The following is a 22,815-nucleotide window of genomic DNA, read 5'->3' as shown; positions in this document are numbered from 1 at the left end:
AAGTAACTTTAATTAATTATTAAATAATGAAAGATCATGTTATATTATTTATATATAAAAAAAAGAGGCTAATTGTTATTGTTCTCAGTACATAAGTGTTGAGTCCGTCACTATCAATTTAATGAATAATGATATGACAGTAGTCGTTCAATAATTCAAAATTTAAAGGACCGAGCTAAAAATTTGATTTATAGAGGTTTTTGATTTACTGAGTGTTCAAATAACCGAGGTGAAAAAATAAATTAAAGATTAAAATTATAAATAGTATTTATTATCAATGGTAATACTGATGTCAATAATTACACAAATGTATTTTATTGTTAAAACTAAATTGTAATGCATGCAAGTTAAAAATTATTTATACCTATACTTAAGATCTTAACTTCATTAACTTCAAATGTATGTAATAAAAAGTTGTGAGTAAGTATCATTTTTAATATGTATATACCTACAGAATTAAGAACGACTTATGTGGTATCTTGTATTCAATTTTCAAGAATTCTGATCATGCAAATAATTTTTTATTAACAATTACAGGAAAAAAACAAAAAAAATTTAAGTTAAATAATTTATTAGACCAAAATTCAATGGCACGTAAAAATATTTAAATTATTAAAAATTTTGCTATTTATTATGTTTTGATTATAACTGTTATAAGAAATTCAAAGAAACAAATTATATACATTTTAAAAATTATAATAACAAAAAAAAGGTGTGCTTACTTAATAAAATGATTTATAATACATCAGTAACTATTTTTAAACTTAGAAAATTTAATTTCTTTTGAGCACGTGAAAAAATTTCAAAACTGATTGGGGAAATTTGGCATTTGACCCCAAAAAGGTTCCTCACCTCTGGTCTACAATAAACATAAAAAAACAAAATAATTTTAGTGCTTCTATATTTTATTTTTAAAATAATTAAGACATATACTAAAATCATTTTTCATGCAGAGTACTTATCAATTAAATTATAAAACTCGATTATTAATAATCTGTTTCAAATATGTATTATTTAGTATTTATTACCTATACTCATTAGTTATTAGACGAACAAGTTAATGAAACAATCAGAAATATTATATTATGTAAATATAAGTGTATATGGTAATTATTATGACGAATGGTTTTCACCACATCACTATACCTAACATATATTTTTCATATATTTAATCAAAGATAATATAGTCGTGTTTAATCTAAACCAGTAATATATTAATCTAGTTACGACAAAATATCAAATAGTTGATCAGACATTCAGACCAAATGAAAAATCGAATAGCTGAATAAAATACTTAATCAGAAATATTTAATATTTATATTACTATAATTAGTTTCTGTACTTGATAAGTACAGAATCCTTAATTAAAAAATATTATATACTTCTATAATAGTATAGAAATATAATAAACCTTTTTGATGAAAAAAGTCAATCTATTAATTTTATAGAAAGGAATATATTTTGAAAATTGAATATTTTGTGAATTGTGGTACCAAGTTTAGATCATACTATAGTCTAAGAGTATCAACCGTAAAATCACAGAACACGATTACATAGATAATATGGAATAATTACTAAAAAAATATTACCATTAAGACCGTGAAATCTCAAATTATATTATTCATGACGAACTAATATATCTCAAGATGCTATTTACAATGACTTTTGCCTATTAAATGGTCTATATACTACAAACCCGGATTAAGATAATTTTGGGCCCGGGTCAAACAATTTTAGGGGCCCATAACCATAATCAAAATATTGGTGACCCACAAACACGAATAAAAATTGTACAGACAAAAAAAAAATTATGTTTATAAATTTTATTCTAATTCTTTTTAATACAAAATTAAAAATGTTATTTGTATAAATAATTATACATGTTTCTTTTGATATATAAAATACACTATTATTATTATATCCAAATATTTCTGATTAAATAAAAAAAAAAACCTACTAGGTATTCGCTAGGGGCGCACTATTGTTTGATATCCGTCGTAAGGCCTGGGGCAATGCTTTCCCCCCATCTTAATTTGGACTTGATGGGCAATGAATCTGTAGCTGTGCGATTTGGCCGAATAAATTAGTTAATTGGATGATTGTGGCCTCGATACAACGGTTATTGTTTTAATTATTTGATTTTATAGTTTTAAACTTGCCGCCATGCAAATGAGCCAATCAGAGCATCTCTATTCTAAAGGAGGTATAGAAATGCGTTTCTATGTTTCTCAGAGGTTCAGACTTCAGATCATAGGGTAAGCAAAATCCTAACAGCTGATTGAATATCATTTCAATGCTATTGCTTATAATATTGTCTATCGACTATTCGACTATCACAGTATCACAAATTACAATTCATAAGTTTCCGGGCAATACGTGGAAAATTTGTGTCTCAGATTTTCTTTTAATTTTCTTCTTTTTATGATTGATTATTTGTTTGTCTAGTAATATTACAACGTTCAAAATTATTATTTGTAACAATGTCGATAAGAATCATCACCAGAGCAATTCAAAGATTAGGTACAATCCAGACTGGTAATGCCTGTAAGAATCTTTCTTTTTTTTTTTACTCAAACATATTATTTATAATGACTGACCGGACAACATTTTTTATTTAAGGTAACAGAATGCCAAAGTATTTCAAAACGATGACTCGAGCTGAATCCACTACAGGTAGATATTGTTTGCCAAGTATTTTACATATAGTTTTATGGCTATTTACCAATTTGAAAACGTGTAATTTACACAATATTGGTGGTCTATCAATTGTTTTGGTATAGAGTATTAATAAATAGAATACTAATACCGTAAAATAATATAATTTTGTTAACTAATTTTATTTATATTTAAAATTTTAAGTTGTATAAATAATTATAAAAAATAGTATAACAATTATTATTAACTGTTAGTATGACATTATTTTTACTTATAAAAAAATAGCTAAATATTTAAATGAGACCTATATTAGTGCATATTAATTCCACGTAAGAACCTGATATACCATCATGCATACACACAAAAGTTTAATAAAGTACTGCCTGAAAGTTTTTCAAAAAATATGAAATCATACATTATGTTTATTATTTAAATAAGTAAAATAATTTATTTTATCATGAATAATAAGGTAAAGAAAGTAATATTATATCATAGCCAATTACAAAATAAATCTATAATAGAACATAGATTTTTATTAAAAATAGTTTTTTATTTAGTAGATATATACTGACTCATATTAAAGTCAGTGTTCTATAGTACATTTTGCTAGTATAACCCACAAGTAACTCCTTAAATAATCAATATTGAACCAATACATATCATTACACTCCTATTTCTTCTTTAAAAATCTTGAAGGTAACATTTCTTTTAAAAATGTATGATTAGTAATATACGAATTGGAACTTGTGCCTAACTTAACACTAAAGAAATAAAGTGTCTCAGTCAAAAGAAAAATGTCTTAAACTTCATTAAAATGTTAAAACTGTCTATTCAATTTTAAAATGATTAGATTAGTTTTATCATGTTCTAAAATTATTGTAATCAACTATTAAGTATTTACAAATGATAATTAAATAAATATATTAGAATTCTTTTAATAATATGACAAATAAATATAATTCTTATATCAGGTGATTATTTTATTATTTCAAAAGCAATTAATGTGTTTGCATTTTTAAAAGTATTTTTTTCTTAAAACACAATAATGTACAAAAAAAAAAAAAATATAAATTATATTATTTCAAAATATTTGTAATACTATTACAATGACCATACAACAAATCTGAATTATAATTAATTGATACTTTTTATTTGTAGTGGTACCAAAACAACAATTTGAGTCTATAACAGAACAATATCTTGGATTTGGAAATTTTGTTGCTGAATGTTTACCTAAATATATTCAAAAGGTGCAAATAAGTTCTAAAAATGAATTAGAATTACTGATCGCACCAGAAGGAGTTTTACCAGTATTTCATTTTTTAAAAAATCAAACAAACTGCCAGTTTGTTAACTTATCAGATATATGCGCTGTAGATGTTCCTCAACGTTCAAATAGATTTGAGGTAAAGAATTTTTTTTATTGAAAGAATATTCACAATCTATACTAAAAGTAGCATAATAAGTAATTATGATGATATGAATAAATACATTTTTTTTTATATTCTAGAAATATGAGAAAGTTAGGTAAACCTATTAGTTGCACCTCTAATAATTATTATATTTTAAGTTAAATTTTTTGTTTTTAGTTGGTGTTATAATAATTATAGTAAGGTGTCTCTTTAGAAATTTCTTTTTAGCTTCCTAATAGGGTTTACTGAAATGGTTTTAAAGGATATTTGGGAGATAAATGGGTTTATGCGATTTGTTATGGAGTCTATTATTTGCATTGCTTTCTTTCCTTTCTGGTGTGATATTCAACTTTGGTACCCTAACCTTGGGTCCTGACATAAATGTATCTAGTTGATACTAAGGAGGAGGGAGTTGGTCATAAGTAAAAAGTTCTCAGTAATTTTCAAAGTAATCAGCAAACAAAAAAATAATAAGAATTTTACACTAAATCAGTTTTCAACAAAATTAATTGCTTAATTTTATTATTTGTAATGACATTTATAAAACATGTTGATTCATTTTAAGATATTACAATTGTGAATATACCTATTTACACTGTTTTTCGCTATACAATGATATATCATAGAATTTAACTTTAATAAATTTATTGTAGTGATCCATTGGACACCTATTGTTCCTATTGTTAGCAGAACAATACTCACTTTTCTACTTTTTTTAGTGCATATTTGTCCATTAGAATTTTAGTACATATTAATTATTACTAAAAAAAATGATATTATAATAATTAATAAATAATTTAAATTTTTATTTTTACATGTAAATTAGATCGTCTACAATCTGTTATCACTTCGATTCAATACTCGCATACGTGTTAAGACATATACTGATGAATTAACACCAATTGACTCCATTACATCTATTTATGAAGCAGCAAATTGGTACGAAAGAGAGATTTGGGATATGTTTGGAGTGTTTTTCACTAATCACCCAGATTTAAGAAGAATTCTTACTGATTATGGATTTGAAGGTCATCCATTCCGTAAAGATTTTCCATTATCTGGATATGTAGAAGTAATTCATTAGATAATAAATTTAAAAAACATAATATTAACATTAAAAAAAAATATTCTTTTAGGTTAGGTATGATGATGAAAAAAGGAGAGTTGTGGTAGAGCCATTAGAAATGTCACAGGAATTTAGACGTTTTGAGTTATCTACTCCGTGGGAACAATTTCCAAATTTTAAAAAAGCTACCACTGCTGAAGAAGTGCCATCAGCAGAAAAAGAAAAAAAATAACTTTACTTTTCCAAGGTATTTGTAAATGAAATTTATATTTGCCTAATTATTAATTTATACAATGAAGAATACAATTTTAATAACACACTGTTTATTTCTAAGTACAACCAAATTTTTTTTTAATAAAATCTACTCCAGAGATTTACAATGATTGGATATGTCTTATAGTTATATAACCAGGGATTTTTTACATGGTAGGAAAACTTTTCCTCAATCAAACTTAAAATGCACTTAAATTTGTTCCCAGATTTATAACTGTTTATATCATTCAGTACCTTCCACTAATATAATTGACAATACATTAATAACAATAAAACAATTTATTTTAGCAACGTGGTTTTTATATACTGGGATGAGTTCTACCCTTTGCAATTAAGAATGTTACTGGAAAAATGGAAACCAATTGTATGTTTACAGGTTAATATTTATATATTTAGATTAAACACATCTCAACATTTTAAACATTATATAAGTAATAAATCTGAGGCAGTGCCTCTGAACGACTGAAATTATCCACTGCCTCTTTTTTTTTTTATTAGCTGCAATGTTGTATACATATAATGTCAATAATATATGATCTAAATTATATATTTCTTTGATATCACGATTGACTATTAATATTTTTCAAAAAATACTTCAAATTTAATTTAAGCCAATGACACCAATATACACTTGTGGTGGTTGAGTTGGTAAAAATATTTTCCAGGATAATTTAAACTGTCATGTCTAGTTTAAGCAGGCTGGCGTTACTAATATTGGGTTCCTTGGCAAAACCATGTCTTAGGTACCCCTCTCTCAATAATTAATTACAATTTGTTTTTTAAATGCAACATTTTTGTAAGATAAAAATTATAAGGATTAATTATATCAAAACATTATAACAAGATTATAGAGGTAATACATTATTGATAATTAATAAGTAAAATTTATATGAATAGGTACTTCAAAAATAGATTTCTTTTTTGATTTTCAGTTTAAAATTATTAGGCATCTATATATTATAATTAAATATTATTGAGGAGCCCTCCTTATAGCAATCAATCTAGTCGTTCACTCCTAATGCTGACTTTGTGTTTAACTCTTACTAACTTATAATATAGTAATTAATTTATGTTCTGCAGTTATAGTTTTGAATAGTAATTTTTAATAGTGAACAAATTAGTCAATTGACCTACTATTAAACTTAAAAGTAAAAACATTACCTGTATATTCATATGGGATTTTCACAATATTTTAATTTTTAAGTTTTATATTCAGCTAATTCAATCTAGTATTAAAAGTTACTACACAAAATCGGAATTTCTCTACACAAATTTACTATGTTGTATGTTTGTTAGACAGACAACATAATATGCAGGTATAGCATTCTTTAAACTATTATTATAATAATTGGTATGTTAATTATATAGTTACATGTTGCAGAATTATCATCTTTATAATTTAGATATTAAGATACCAATTATTGGTTAATATTTATAACTTTGTTTTAGATCATAGTTATTGTCTGTTTTTTATCTTAAAACGTTTGTGATTAAAAAACCTTGAAAAGTGCTAAAATTATTTTTATATTTTATAAATGTATGCTAATGTGTAATCAAAATGTATATGGAACTAGCAACTATTATTGAAATAGGTATATGATGTAATAAAATTAAAAAGATATTTATTCAACAAATTTGTTACAACAGTAGTTGTGTGGTTAACATTTTCTCTAATTGTTGAATAATGAATTGTTAGGGTATGGGTTTAGATTAGAATTGAGCCACCTTTTAACTGGACATCACGCGTAACTTAAGCAAATAGAAACATATGGGTATTTATCTATTTTTTTCTTTTTAATTTATTAGTTATAATGTAAACCAATTAACAAAATAATAAACAAGGTTAAATGAATACAAGAAAACATTTTTTTAAAGGAAACAATAATTTAATTCTTACTTTTGGATATTATATAATATTGTCTATCAATAAATATTAAATATATTATTAAAAATTCTATACAAGATTTCAGCCATAATATCAGATCCAATCATTTAAAATTCTTTTAAGGAACAAATAAATTAATTAAAATACTATGTTAAGAATAATTTTAGTACACATACATATTTTTTAAAGCTGTCATGAAATATAATAATAACTAATGAGTATTAGAATTTAGAACGCAATGTTTGTGTGTGTGAGTGTGTAAATAAATAACTTGGTCATGATAAGTGTTGTATATAATACTGATGTAAGGGAATGAATTGTATAACATGATAATAAATTACAAGCTTCGAATATGTTTTATACGTCTAACTAAAAGACAACATGAATTTAAGTTGGCTCCTTCACATTTTAAAAGTTCAGAAATATCTACTGATTGTAGAGTAAAGTCAGTTATTTTCTCCGCTAAAACCTATAATTATTATTTCATACAAATTAAATATTTATTAATAACTTGATTAAAAAATTTAATAAATAAATTATATTACATTGAATGATAATGGTATTTCTTTGGCTGACCGGTGTAATAATGTACCATTAATGTACATAACATTGGCAGCTTCATCTTCAGGTAATGTAAGAATTTGGTAGCTATATGTAGCTTCTCTTTCTAGTCTCTATAAATATTATTTTAAAGTATTTATTAATAATATATTAGTTGAACTATTAAGTTAAATTACCTTCAAAACATTTTTTGAAGAATCACTTGAGCCCACACACATAAGATCTGGTCCTGCCATTGACACAATTGTTTTTAGATGTTTGTTTTCTGTAACCTGTTAATCACTCAATTTGCTTTAATTACTGTTTAAACCATACTATCTACATACATATGTAATATAATAAAATCTTTGAGTTAAAAGATTGTAAATTTTCTAACCTTGATTGGAGTACAAGGATATTCGGGAAAAGCAGATGCAACTGCACATGCTCCTGATTCATTAGTCCATTTTGTTATTCCAATGAAGAATTCTCGACCTACAAATAATAATACTTTTATAATTAAATGTGGGTGATAAAATTTAACAATTTAAACTAACACTGACATATTATTCAGACAAATAGTTTCATGGCATGACATCATTAATAATGACAAGTTAAAAAGTCATTAAGGCGTAAATTGATATTAGCATCAGAAGAATATTTAAATTAATATTACATAAAATAATATGTAGAAATATATTAAATAATTATTGACCATATCTTTATATCATAATAAATTTAATTGCTATGTAAAAATAATTAATATGAAATAAAATCATTGTTAAATATGTTTGACTCTTTAGAGCAGTAATTTTCAAATTGATAAATTTTGTTTAAAAAATTGAATGACAATAAAAGGGTTAAAAATTGTTATAATATATGAAAATAATTAAAAATTAAAATACACCTAATTTAGTGTTTTAGTATAAAAAAATGGAAATGGCAAAAATAAACATTATATAAATTTATTATCAGTATACTATGTTATAAATAAGTTAAAAACCACTGCTTGATATATGTTCCTTAATAGCTACAGAGAAAAATAAATTAAGAATGTTGGTAATTCAATTTACATTTTTATAATTTTCTTAGAATAAAATCTATTTATAATCTGATATTATGTTCTTATGTCATATTTTTATACCTGTAAATAATATATCGCTTCCATGTAATTTTGCAGATTTATCAGAAACCTCAACAATAGGCAAACCAATTTCTTTCTTCAACACCGCTCTTATTGCTTCAACCTGAAGCATTTCAAACACTTATTGTTTAAGGACAATGTGGATTTATTTTATGTAGATACTTCATTCTAGAGTAATAAAAAATGATATTATGATCAATTTATATGTTAATTAATATTGATGCTGTAAGTAGCCAATTGATTTTATGAAAACAAAATTATTAAAATATTCATTATGCCAATTGTAACGAAATTCTGATGAGAGGTAGTAAAAATTACATGTTAAAATCCTGTTTATATGTGTTGTTTCCATTTAATGTATGCATAATGTAGTAACTTGGTAAACAGTTTTTTGTTTAGCTTCATTAGTTTGAATTTCAGGTAGAATGAATTTACTTATTATTAAACTTAAAAGTAACAATATTTTCTACACAGAGTTAAATTATTTTGTTTAATAAAATTTAAATATTAAAAATAATAATGCTGAATAGCTGAACATGAATGTATTGTGTTAGCACTTTTAAAACGAAGACTAAATGCGTGGGAAAAATTCAATTAATACTTATGAAGAAGTAACAACTTACTTCTTTTGCTCTCTCGGGCTCAGCAGGCTTTGTGATGATCGCCGTACCATTGCACACAAATGCGGTGTCGTCAACGAAAGCACACCAAGGTGTATCTTCGTCTGCTGGCATTTCGATCACGTCAAGACCAATGTCTCGCAGGGCTTGAACATAGTTTTCATGTTGCCGTTTCGCTCGATCGTAGTCCAACGTCGGTTGCCGGTCTTTTAGCGACCGTGGTAAACGGTTAACTACTGCATGTGTGTAACGGGTTGTTGGCATTTTAACAATTTGTTCTCACTAGCTGACACCTGAGTTTTGACGTAGGTATCTATAGCGGCAAGTGGTTTCGCTAGTAATGAGTAATGATCAATGATAAAAATAAAAAATGATAATTTTTTAACCACGATTAAAGATACACGGTTACGTGACGGTCTTTAATATGTGTGGGTTTGTGGGCTTGTGGCTTCGCAAACACTTACATGGTACTTAAATTACATTCTTATCAAATTATACAAAAACCTGCTCATTGCTAGCGCTTCCAGTGGTATATGCGGTATACTATAGTGTCTATAGGCCTATTATACTAGCAATTGGATTCTAGATCGCCGTCTTTGAAGATCATCTGAATTTGTAATTAACTTATGATATGCACAACTCTATACTTAACATATGTAGATGATAGATGTAATGTTGCAAAATGCGATTACTTCGACATTGTAAAAATATATTTAACTATTCAAAATAAATATTAGATATAATATCTACATATCTATATAATAATAATATTGTTAAACTATAACTTTGGAGGCAATAGGTACCAAACTACCAAATTTCAGTAGAACGGATTAGATGGGTATTTGATAAGTATTTAAATCTAATAAATTATAATAAAAAACAAAACAATTTTAAGTTCTTTCGAATAATATTACAAAAAATAATCTAAAAATTGATTGATGAAATTGTTTTTTTTATGCGTTAAAATTTAATTTTGTCAAAATATAAACTTCAAACAATTACAAAAATATTTATGCAATTAAGCTCAATAATATTTATAATTCTTGTTAGAAAAACTGATATTACATTGATTAACTATACCTACTGTTATGACAAAATGTTTAAATAATGAATAAAGTAAAAGTATCTACATATATTATAATTGTATTTGTGTTGTATAAAAGTTGTTGCCCCCTAGATTCTTTGCTCTGGATCCGTGCTTGTTTGTCTTGAAGATATTTAAAAGTTCATCATTTTCTATATAATTTTATGTTATATAATTAACTATATCAATAACAATTATTATAGTATACGGGCCAGTGGCGAACCCAAGATTTTAAAACTGTGGGCCTGCCACACTTAGGAAAGGCCACTGTATAGAAGATTTAACCAACTATGTATTACAAAATCGCTGGTTGTCCTCAAGATTTACCTTATTTATAGTGCCGTAAAAACCAGGTGTGCAGAGTGTGCAACACACATGGCTCACAGGCCTCATACTATATTGCATAGCCTCAGAAAAATGTATAACTTACTTACAAACTTAACTCTTAAGTATTATTAATTAATTGTTATTGTTAATTGATATTTAATTAACAAATTTACATAGAATATTTGAATAATTTTGAGTACGTATTTCAGATTTTGAAAAGGATTTTTATATACATATTATTATTTTATTAATTGTTAAAATATATTATAGATGTAGAAGAGCTAATAAAAAACATACAATTCTACATCAAAGAGAATCAAAAATATAATGAGGAAAAATAGCATAATTTCAACTATGTATATGTGATAGCTGATAATAATGCAATAATTCATCGTCATAGCAACAACGCTAGATTAATCAACGCCTAAATAACTGACGCCAACGGCGATATAAATACGAATACGTTCACGGAATACCGTCAGTCTACTCTTAACCTTCAAACTGGCAAGAACTAAGAAAAGAAGCAGAAGAAAATGAAGAAACAAGACCCAGACGATCGGCGGCGAACCTAGTAAGTAAAGAGAAAAGCGACTGGACGAAGCTCGCGGTTAGCAGATTTACCGATAACCGGGAGAACACCGTCGACTACGCCGGATCGTAGCAGTACGCTCAGACCAGAAGATACTGTGGTAGACGGGTAGTGTCGACTCAGCGGCGCACAGCTTCGACGGCTTCTATCCAGCTGCGACCACCGGCAGACATCATCTATATAGACCTGTCACGAACACCAGACCTGTAATGTCCTTACGGACGCCAGCTGGTCAAATATTTTAGTGCGTCCCGCACTAGAGTATAGCATCGGCGGGGAATAAACGCAAAGCTCCTCACTCCAGTCCTCGCCCATCCAGACGCGCGACGACTATCCGAGCTAACCAGCCATTGCCGGCTCGATACCGTCCGTCTACATAACGTTAAGGCTGGGGGTGGAATAACGTGGTGGGCCACATAAGACTCTGCGCACAGGCGCAGGGCATTATCTGGTTTTCGTCTCAGCTTCGCCCGCTTCTACCTAGCTACCACCGGCAGACGATCATCAGGATTGTCATGCCTATGACTCAGCCCAGACGATCGGGTGAAGCTTGCCATTAGTGAATACCGAACACCGTCGACTACACTGTACCATAACAGTAAGCCCGGATCAGAAAATACTAACGGTATAGAATTTTCGACCAAACGTCACGAACTAGTACAGAATAAGACACGGCAGTCATCATTGCCGGTTAATCCCGACCCGGTGCTCTCTCACGGGGAAGACATAACGTTTTGTTTATTTCATGTAAAAAGGTAGAACAGGCGCGTATGCCTGTATTGTTGAAATGCACGAACAAACTGAAGCAAATATCAGAAATTATTGTATTTAATTTGCCTATTCATATCACCGTGCGTTGAAATTTGAAAATTCTATTATTGTTTATTGAAAACAAAACACTATAAAAATATTAAAAATAAATATTTTAACTTCAGATGATGATCGAATTATATTATTTTCTGTTTTAAAATTTCAGAAGATAAGTTCTATAATTTTACATAATATTCTGTGACTAAGAATAAAGAAAAAAAAGAAAAGAAGAACATGTCATCCATAACTTAAATAGTCAAACTAAAAATATTTTGTCAAAAACTTGTTTTGCGTAAAAGTTTCTGTTTTTTGTTCAATTTTTCGTATTCGTATTTATATCGCCGTTGGTGTCAGTTATTTAGACGTTGATTAATCTAGCGTTGTTGCTATGACGATGAATTATTGCATTATTATCAGCTATCACATAATACATAGTTGAATGTATATATAAATCCTTTTCAAAATCTGAAATACGTACTCAAAATTATTTAAATATTCTATGTAAATTTGTTAATTAAATTTCAATTAACAATAACAATTAATTAATAATACTTAAGAGTTAAGTTTGTAAATAAGTTTTACATTTTTCTTAAAACTTAGATGTGACTTGTTGTTTTATCTCTTATAGTTATATTAAATGTTGAATAACTTATTTATATTATATTTCATATATTATTATCTTTAAAATAAGGTAAATCGCGACCGCAGTGATCGACTTTGTAATACATATGGTTGGTTAAACCTTTACATAGTGACCATTCGTTTGTGAGGCAGACCCACAGTATTAAAATCTTAAATCCTGAGTTCGCCTTTGCTAGGTTTTTGCCTATTATATTTATACAATATATTAATATGGATTGTGAACGGTTAGTATGTACTATGTACATACTGATTTGCATTTAACATTAAAATCATTTTAATCTCGCAAACCACTGTCTAATTTATAAATCTTATTAAAAAATTATATTTTTTAATGTAATAATTTATTATTATTTTTTTTTTATTTTCATATTCTTAATCGGAACATTTCTTAGGATTATAATAGCATTTATAAAATTAGAAACAAATGAACGAACAATTCATTTAAGTTATACGTTTATAAGCAGGTATTTTAAGTTATGACTTAGGTATGAGTAATATACCTACAAATATTTTGCGAATTTGTCATTAGAACATTTTAAAATATAATAAATTCTATTTTGAGATAATATCACATTTTTTCAAAAATGTTTTTAATTACTTAAGATTCTGCAAAATAAATATTCTTAAAAACGTTAGTATTTTTTGAGAAAATAAGTGCTTATTACTTACCAATTACCTTTAAAATAGTTACTTTATTGCATATTATTATTATGATAATAAAATTGAATCAATTTATGACAGAAGGTTAGGTATAACCAATTACATTTGTTTGAATTTACTGCAATCAAATCTAGAGAATAATAATAATAATATTTAACTTAATCGGTATATCTTCAAGTGTATTATATTATTTTATTAAGTGTAACAAAATTTAAAAAAAAAAATGATACAATATAATTTGAGTTAATTATCCCGAATCCGTAGACCATTTAATATGTAAATTAGTCGTTAATAACGTAGTTATATAAATTTAAAAATTAATGGCTTGTAGCCGTCGTTGATAATCTGAAATATTTTATTTGGATCGTACATCGCATCATGTTCTGTAGTATATTTGTTTGTTGCAATTTTTCTGCAATAAAATAAAACGTTGATTTAGAATACTTATCACTAATAATGTTATGGTGTAAATGAATTTAGCAAATTTTTGTTTTAGTCGTGCATTAGTGCACGATGCTTATATTTTGCAAAACCAATTATAAATTCATTTGGTACGATTTATTATGATAATTATACCGTTAAATTAAATTTTATTTTATTCTTAGTTATAAACGTATTTTTTGTTTATAATATATACATTTTTTTTATATTATAGGTCATTTTTGTACATTGTGGGTATGTAATTTTATTTTATTTATTTTTAAATTGTAGATTTCAAAGAAAATACATAATATACTAAAACAACAAGTGTTTATATTCACGTCATTCAAATGATACATACTTTTACATACGTAAGACTTATTAACGAATATTAAACGTGTTGTTTATTATATAAATATAGGGTTAAAGTTAAATCGTCTTCTTTTACTCATTGCATTTATGGTTTAAAAACAATGATTTTTAACGTACCTACCTAATTAATTTAAATAATAATTTTTAAGAGTTATAGGCATACTGACCATTACCGCCGATATGGGCCAATAATTGTTGTATATTTGTTGGAAAAACTTTACAGCCTTCAATCCGCATAGTGTACGAATTTTAACGTAATATGACCGTAAAAAGTTTGTCAAATTTCTGTAAAAATCATGATCATTCAACAGAATACATATTATTTAAAAATATTGATTGTACGAAAAAAACAATTAGTTTGTATTATTTTAATAGCTTATAATATACATTAAACTAAATCTCACTGGCATTTCTCAGGGTTTAGGTCATGTAATAACTGAAATTCTATTTGATCCATTTTTAGTTTATCTTGTATGTCCTTGTCTGTCGTCGGTTTATCTTGCTCATCCCTGTCTATTATCTTCGATTGGTATTTCAACTTTTGCAGTACTAGATTCTGTAGCCATTGTTTGCGCAGTACTTCGGTTTGTACGTCGTGGTCGTATTCTACCATATTCAAACATACCAGGTGTTCTAGAAATTCTAACAACAATAGTTAAAATTAAAACACTTCTGATAAGATAATATTATGCAAGATTGGAAAGCTGGACCACTAACGATTTATCAGACGTTTTATCGTCGGTACAGCGAAAATGAAAACATCGTCGAAAAATTAATTTTATGAAACTCTAGCAGTCTAGCCTATATTATACATTGTATTGGACCAATGATAGAACCATTTGATCTATCTGTCGTATAATAAGTTAGATTAGATTGTATTTCATACTCGTTACTAATACGAGTAGTTATATTTATTCCATCCATGGTTGGTATACTTATAAGTTATAATATACCTAGTTTTAATATTACCTAGTAATGTTCCTATATGTTTATATAGTATATACGCGCGCACGTGCGTTTTTGAGTGTGTGTGCGTGTATAAACCACACAACTATAATAGTTATTGCCAACAAAGTAGGCCATAGTCATTAAACATAACTAAGCAAGTATAAATGTATATATATAATATATTTGATATTATTAAGCATATATATTATTATATATAATAACTAATATATATTATTATACAAGTACAAGTCGTATAGCGACAAAATAATATTGCAATATTGTATTTCATAGCTCTAAATAATTTTCTATATTTACATATGTCAGGGCAGAAAAAACGAAATATTAGTACGGGCCTCGCGTTTTTAATTACACTTATGTTCTATAGGGCCTATAGTATGGGCTATAGGTGACTATAGTTATTGGTTAAATACGTTTTGCCAAATGCCTCGCAAAAGTAGCGTCGTCCCTAACGTATGTAATATGATAGGTTGATATTTTTGAGCTTTTTTTATAATTATTACACTATTAATGTCTAAACATACCCTGCTTGTAAGAACGGTCTTTGGTACAGAGAATCCTTAAGTTATCTTCCTGTGGTGGCAGATTCAACAACAACATATATTTCATTGGAAAAGTCATATTTGCAAAACAATTATCATAATACGAGTATACACACTTCGAGAACCGTTCCACAATATTGAATCTGTTTTTGACAAACCACAAACTCAAAATGACAAATTAACAATAAAATCAGTGCACTAAATCAGATAATTACATATATGTAAGGTACAATATTATAATAAGGAATAGAGATATTATTATATTTTATATTAGCATAGTGCCATAGTATAATAATAACAGACACTACAAAGCAGTACAGAGTACTAACTGCCGACGAGTCAACATGATTATTAGACAATGAATTTAAAATTATAGCAGATGTACCAAAACAATTATAAAAACTTGGCCACGACAATGCCATAACGAAAGTTTGTGACAATAAGTAATTTTTTAATGACACACTTTATTATTATACATAACTACCATAACTACTTTTTGTATAAATTATAAAATATTATGGTTATACAATTAATATACTTTGTATAGGATAAGGTAATATATATATTTGAACTATTAAAATAAGAATTGTTAACTGAAGCAGTAGGTAGGCGTAGGTTCGGAATACTTTTAAATACGAGTGTAGAATGACCATTGTTAAATAAATATTTTTTTTAAATTCAAACTTAAAACTGTAATAACAATAATTAAATGTAAAAAATCTATGGATGCTTATATTTGATTGAAAATATTTAACGGTTTTTATAGTAGATTATTATAGAAAAAAATTAAAATATGGATTCTTAAAAGTTATCATTCACGAATTTGATTTACTACTTAATCAATATTTTTTGAGCACTGCTACAAAAAAACATTCTACTTAAAAATTTGTTTACAGAAAAGTATATTAAATTTTTAAATTAATTTGTTTTATTAAAGTATCCATTGTAATAACATAGTTTTACCAGTTAATTTGAAAAAATAATACTTAAAGAAGAATTATTTTTATAAATGATTATAAATTATAACTATAATTAGAAATAATGAATCACTTAGTGTTAAATTACATTGTAAACAATGATTTTAAATAAACAAATAAAATAAATATTCATTAATTTAATTATCTAATTTACACTGCAGTCTGTAAACGTGTTATAATTTCCTAAATCCCTATAGTTAGTGTAGAATAAGAAGGAATAATAATTAATTAATTATTATAATTATAATTAATACGTCTTTATAACAATACGTTTATATCTACTTATATTATTTCACTTCAAATTGCACTGTATGTAACAGATTAATACCTAATTAAAACAAAATGAATAAACTTCTTTTCAACTGAGTTATTTTAGTTATTTTTTCATAGTATTTGTCTTAAAATTGTAGTTAGTACTAAAAGTTATTAATTATGACTTAAAGTTCTTAATGGTAATTGATGACTAACAAATATAACTAATTAATTTATTTCAATAATTTGCTAATCTTTAGATATATTATAGTATTATTCTTTTTATAGTTTAAAAATATACTGACGGACAATAGTAGTTGTCTGAATATTCGTAATTATCAATGTTATCAATTATTTCTTTGATAAAATATTTAAACTTAGGTGTGCTACTGCAGTTGCCTTTTAAATCGCTCTCTTCGCAAATCCATTCGTTCTTAATCTCATCGGATCTTGCCAACGTCACTAATGTCATCAAAGTAGCTGTGGACATGTCAGAAGAACAACAACCCAATTTTATTAAATATATCGTGCAAAAAATTATATACTTATAGAGTTATAGTATAATATTATAGATGAATTTTAAATTTAACCATGGTTGTGTAATTGTGTTATAATTTTGTAAGAATAAAAATATGTATTTTAATAAAATAGCACTCACTGATTACAAAGAATAGTTTCAGCATTTCTGTAACATAACATAACATAATATAATATAATATATTTAGAACTGTTTTTTTTTCACTCGTTTGAGTTTTCACACCTCTATTAACTAATATATTAGTTTGATATAAAACCAAAATATATTTTATAAGTAAATTACATTTATTAGGTAAATATTTTTTTTTTGTTTTTTAAAATGATTCATGCATTATTTAACTCGTACGATTAGCATATAAATGCAGCGTTTTCCAAATATTGTGTGACACAAATGGTAGGTATCGTGTAAAAGTGAACATATCCCTACCATTATTTAGTTACATGAAATTTGACAGGCTAATCTGTAATAGGGTGATTTACTAAACATGCTCATCCCCTATTTTTCTTTTAGTTATAATTTATTTAAGTTAATTTTTAAATGTACCCCGAAGACCAAATTTTTAAATCCTTAAATTTGTTTGTAATATTCAAGGAGCGTAACGTAGTGATACAAACTTCTGTTTTCAAATGAGATCCTTCCTTTTTACTGTATATTAGTTAGTGGATAATTTGTTTGAAAATTTGTATGTACCTAATTTAAAACTCGAACAAGTAGTTTCTCGGTTATTAAAATGTTTATACTAAGGATACTACTATAATAGTCTTTAAGATTTTACGTATGTATAAAATAGATATATAATAAATTTAATATTTATTATACTTGGAGCATTTTTATAGTTATAAATAATTATAGGTTAATATAAATTATTAAAATTTTCAAATCTAAGCTATTTTCTATATCTTTAAACTCATATTTTATCATGGACGATGGACTTATTATATCCTTAGTATACAAAGTTAAATCACTCAAAAATTAATCGTTCGAATTTTAATTTTAATTTTGGTACGTTAAAATTTTTCAAAAAAAAATTATCCACTAAATAATTTACAGTTTAAAGGAAGATTCTCAATTGAAAAACAGAAGCTTATATCTTCATAAGACACCTCATTTTACTCCTTAAGTAGTAAAAATATTTTAAGGATTTAAAAATTATGGTCTTCAAGTATAATTTAAAATTGTATACATCAGATTTATTTATGACCACAATATTTATGAAAAAAGGGGTGAGTATGCTAGATGAATCACTCTGTATACTAAACAATGAATAGTTCAATATATCTTTATGCAAAAATACTAAAATTGTTTATATAAAAAATTAAAAGTTTAACTTTTAAGCCTATGATCTACTTGTATATTCACTTATACGTACAGTTAAATATTATAGTTTTCATTAAGCATAGAAATATATTTGGGACAATTTTTACTATCATTTATTCTAAGTCAAAGACATGTTTTATAATAATTAGGTTTAGTTAATAAATAATAAATTGTATTTTTTCTGTTAAAATATAGTAAACAATATTACCATTATAGGTTTTTATATTCCTGTTAATTTATATATTTATTAACCTGTAATATATATAGTATAATACATAATATATAATTTGAGTGTTGTCATACAATTGATTTTATTACCGTAAACAAATAATAATATTGATGACAATTGACGATCAACAGTTTACAATAAATCAATCAATAATAAAAAGCTTACCAAAATAATAACCTTAATAAAAATGTACAAGTAAATTAATACCTTAACTAATTAAAAAATAGATATAATGTTTCTTACTGATGATTGTTACAGTGATCTGTAATAGGTGTAAATAATCTGCTAAATAAATGTACTGGATAAGTATGTAACTATATTATTACAATTATATTGTGCAAAATCGAATAATAATAAACTGAGGAAAAATTCCAATCTATCCTACAAGTACTCACGATCAAAACGATTCTACTAATTTTGGTTTTTCACCGACCACTTTTATTATGACCAGTTTATCAGTAGATCAATATGGTGGGGCAGGTTGGTGTATTATTCCTAAAAACAAAATTATTTTATTATTATTATTATTACGGATATGTCATACGAACATATTTTAAATTTAGAGCAGGGCGATGATAAATTATGAATGTTACAATTTTATAATGATGTATGTATTTAATTATTTTTATTTTTGTGTCTGTCACCTTTTAGGTTTGGTAAGAAATTGAATTCAGTTTATACTTAAAAGTTTAAAGGGTCGAAAGTAAAAAAGTTCATAATACTTACAAAATAACTAAGAAATGCAAAAAATCATGGAAAAACAAGAATTTAATTGTTATTGAATAACCTTAACCTTATTATAGATACTGATTATAGTTTTTCATATATGTTTACATTTTGAGAATACTTTACTTGTTCTTTCTAGATATTTGAAATTTTCTTTTAGTTTTTTCCTCTATTAATGTTGATAAAAATTGTTTTGTTTAGTTAAAATAAAGCTTGAAAACACAAGCTTTCACATTAGTTGTAAATTTACAAATTAAAATACATCAAAAATACGTAGATAATCATAATATTTTTTTCATATTATTTTAAAGTTAACATTTTGATGAAATTCATCAACATTGTGAAAAAATGATAGATTATTTTGTGGTCAAAAATTCAGAAACAATTTTTTTTTTTAAATTTTAAAATATAATAAAATATTCTTCATAAGTATTTCTACAAAAAAAAATTACCAAAATGTAGAAAGTGTTTGAAGTTTAAATGCTTATATTTGATATTAACTCGTAAAATAATTATTTCTCGCAATCGATTTTTATATTTTCTTGCAATTTAAAAATATTATTCTTTGGTATTTGAATCTCTTAACTTATATTATAATATTTTATATTCTTAATAAATAAATTTTAAAATTTAACGTTTTCCTCCAAAATTGATTCAATCTACTGTACCACTAAAACCTATAGTAAGATAAATTACGCAAAACCTGCAGTTATTGACAAAAACAATTTCATTTTTATATTATAATTCAAAAATGAGTAACCATTAACCACTTAGAGAGTTGAATCATCCACCAAATATTTATCTATATTGTCATTTTTTAGTAATGATAATATTTTGACTCATTTAAGACTTATTTTTTTAGATTTATAAATAATTACATTTTTATTTGTTATAAATTATTATAGTAATAAACTTTGAATATACATTACAATTGTTCATAGGTCGTTTTCACAGCAATGAAAAAAATATCTATGTTTGTAAGTGTATATGTGAGTTTCAAATTTAAATAAAATCACAAAGTTTGAAATTATCTTGTAAATAGTTATAAATCCATAAAATGCTCAATCTCAATAACTTTCAAAAATTAGTTTTCAGCAATCAAAACGTAATAAAAATATTTTAGTACAAGCTTAGATTTTTTATTGAAAGACATTTGAAGTATTAATTAAAAATATATCAATATTATATAAGGGCTTGAAACTTTTCATCACAATACCTATAACTGGCTATAACGCTTATATTATTATTTTCTATTTACACAATTAAAATGCTTAATTGCTTACCAGTTGACTCATATTATAATATTATTATAATGGATTGTCAGCGCCATATAATCATATCGGATATGGCGCTGTAAGTCTTATCTGAGTCCGATAACTGTAAATAATTGTATACTGAACGTGTATGCATTTTATATAGTTAATGTTAATACTTTAGAGTGTTTGGATAAGGGGCGATAGGGTGAGACATTATTCGATGGTCATAGAATGCGAGAAAGTGCCAAGGTCGTAATAATTGATGACAAACACGATTTATCGTAGATGTGTAGAATATTATATTTTATTATGTTTGGTAACGATTATTATACGATTATTATACGCACTAGGTACGACAGCAAAAAAATTGAATACTGGTTAAATACTCATATTTTAATGAGAAACATTTATTTTCTTATATTAATCACTACTCTATCGAGTAGTTATAGTGAATAGTGAAATATAAAGGATAATTGATTTAATGATTTAGTGATTTGACCATCAATAATTTATGATTTTCGCAGGTTTATCTGTATGATTTGTTTTATACAATAATGATGAGGTGTGTGGATTTACACGTGTGGGAGACGATTTGAAAATAATTATTGACAAAAAATGTATTTTTTAAAATTAGGTTGGATTGATCAAAATGGAACAGAATGCACTAGCTAGTATGTTGACCTTTGTTTTCTTTCCACTTTATAACAATTCTTAATTTTTGAATAAAAACATTTTAGGCTATTTTATTTTTTTTATTTTTGTAAGTATTGAATAACTTGATAGTTATAACTGGTGACGATTTAGAAAGCGTATTTATGTAATATATTAGATTTTTTATTTAAAAAAAATACTGATTTATATAACACTGTATCAATTAGTAGAATTGTAATAAAATTCGTTTTTGTAGAATCTATATAAATATACATTGTATAGACAATGTAACAGTTTCTACAATATCTCAATATTCAATATTAAGCACAAAATATAGTGTTAAGAATATTTTGTTAAGCCAAATATATGAAAATAAACAAAAAAAAGCTTATTCTATAATTTACTGTTTCAACCCTACTATATCATATGGTCGTACTTATATCATCCGGGTTCGAAGATTTTTTCATTTCAAGCATAAATATAAAAATATGTATTTTTAGTTTTAAAAAAAATCACATATTTCATTTTTATCCTAATCAAGTACATAAAAAATAATCAGCCTCCCTCTTTTTTAATGTGTGATTCAGCACACCAGACCCTAAAGTTTCAAGTTCTTTCAGAAATGTTTCTTCAATTGAAGGAGCACAAAAGCTATTATTTTAAAATGATTTAAAAAAAATATTTAAGGAATTCAGGTAATTCAGCGACAGATATAACGAAAGAAAATTAAAAGTGTAATATTTTTCTCTTTTCATTTCAGTTTATTAAAAATAATTGGAAGTCAACTCCCCTCCCCCAGCCCATAGTAATTAATAATCTAAACCTACATCACTACACTTCCTTACTAGTACGTGACATTTTT

The 22,815-nt window shown here is 25.8% G+C and overlaps 3 protein-coding genes across 3 annotated transcripts; 1 reads left to right on the top strand and 2 right to left on the bottom strand.

Annotated features, from left to right (window-relative positions):
* Positions 1-2,327: 2,327 nt before the first annotated feature.
* On the top strand, positions 2,328-9,313 carry LOC113551777 (NADH dehydrogenase [ubiquinone] iron-sulfur protein 3, mitochondrial). The gene is made up of 6 exons (XM_026954251.1): positions 2,328-2,544; positions 2,620-2,673; positions 3,814-4,061; positions 4,894-5,139; positions 5,204-5,380; positions 9,012-9,313. The coding sequence occupies exons 1-5, from the start codon at positions 2,481-2,483 to the stop codon at positions 5,363-5,365; spliced, it is 774 nt and encodes a 257-aa protein (XP_026810052.1). The 5' UTR covers positions 2,328-2,480; the 3' UTR covers positions 5,366-5,380; positions 9,012-9,313.
* Positions 7,441-10,062, bottom strand: LOC113551776 (N(G),N(G)-dimethylarginine dimethylaminohydrolase 1). Its single transcript, XM_026954250.1, has 6 exons — positions 9,599-10,062; positions 8,976-9,078; positions 8,229-8,326; positions 8,029-8,124; positions 7,837-7,965; positions 7,441-7,760 (listed from the first exon to the last, which is right to left on the bottom strand). Exons 1-6 carry the CDS (start codon positions 9,857-9,859, stop codon positions 7,629-7,631), a joined length of 819 nt encoding a protein of 272 aa, XP_026810051.1. The 5' UTR covers positions 9,860-10,062; the 3' UTR covers positions 7,441-7,628.
* A 3,813-nt stretch (positions 10,063-13,875) lies between these two features.
* LOC113554396 lies at positions 13,876-19,706 on the bottom strand. The gene is made up of 7 exons (XM_026958221.1): positions 19,564-19,706; positions 17,895-17,921; positions 17,542-17,716; positions 15,990-16,150; positions 14,904-15,141; positions 14,667-14,784; positions 13,876-14,119 (listed from the first exon to the last, which is right to left on the bottom strand). The coding sequence occupies exons 2-7, from the start codon at positions 17,917-17,919 to the stop codon at positions 14,084-14,086; spliced, it is 753 nt and encodes a 250-aa protein (XP_026814022.1). The 5' UTR covers positions 17,920-17,921; positions 19,564-19,706; the 3' UTR covers positions 13,876-14,083.
* Between the last annotated feature and the right edge of the window lie 3,109 nt (positions 19,707-22,815).

This window comes from Rhopalosiphum maidis, chromosome 2 (assembly GCF_003676215.2).
Source record: "Rhopalosiphum maidis isolate BTI-1 chromosome 2, ASM367621v3, whole genome shotgun sequence".
Lineage (NCBI taxonomy): Eukaryota > Metazoa > Arthropoda > Insecta > Hemiptera > Aphididae > Rhopalosiphum > Rhopalosiphum maidis.
This window is presented reverse-complemented; position numbering and strand designations above follow the sequence as displayed.

Bases quoted from the DNA above. Each gene is read 5' to 3' on its own strand.
- LOC113551777 (XM_026954251.1), top strand. From the start codon at position 2,481: ATGTCGATAAGAATCATCACCAGAGCAATTCAAAGATTAGGTACAATC. The intron at 4,062-4,893 runs GTAAAGAATTTT...CATGTAAATTAG, and splicing joins AACGTTCAAATAGATTTGAG to ATCGTCTACAATCTGTTATC. The intron at 5,140-5,203 runs GTAATTCATTAG...ATATTCTTTTAG, and splicing joins CATTATCTGGATATGTAGAA to GTTAGGTATGATGATGAAAA.
- LOC113551776 (XM_026954250.1), bottom strand. From the start codon at position 9,859: ATGCCAACAACCCGTTACACACATGCAGTAGTTAACCGTTTACCACGG. The intron at 8,327-8,975 runs GTATAAAAATAT...TATTATTTGTAG, and splicing joins AAGCGATATATTATTTACAG to GTCGAGAATTCTTCATTGGA. The intron at 8,125-8,228 runs GTTAGAAAATTT...AGTGATTAACAG, and splicing joins ATCCTTGTACTCCAATCAAG to GTTACAGAAAACAAACATCT.
- LOC113554396 (XM_026958221.1), bottom strand. From the start codon at position 17,919: ATGCTGAAACTATTCTTTGTAATCA. The intron at 17,717-17,894 runs GTGAGTGCTATT...ACATGTCCACAG, and splicing joins GAAACTATTCTTTGTAATCA to CTACTTTGATGACATTAGTG. The intron at 16,151-17,541 runs GTCAGTATATTT...TGTCAAAAACAG, and splicing joins TCAGACAACTACTATTGTCC to ATTCAATATTGTGGAACGGT.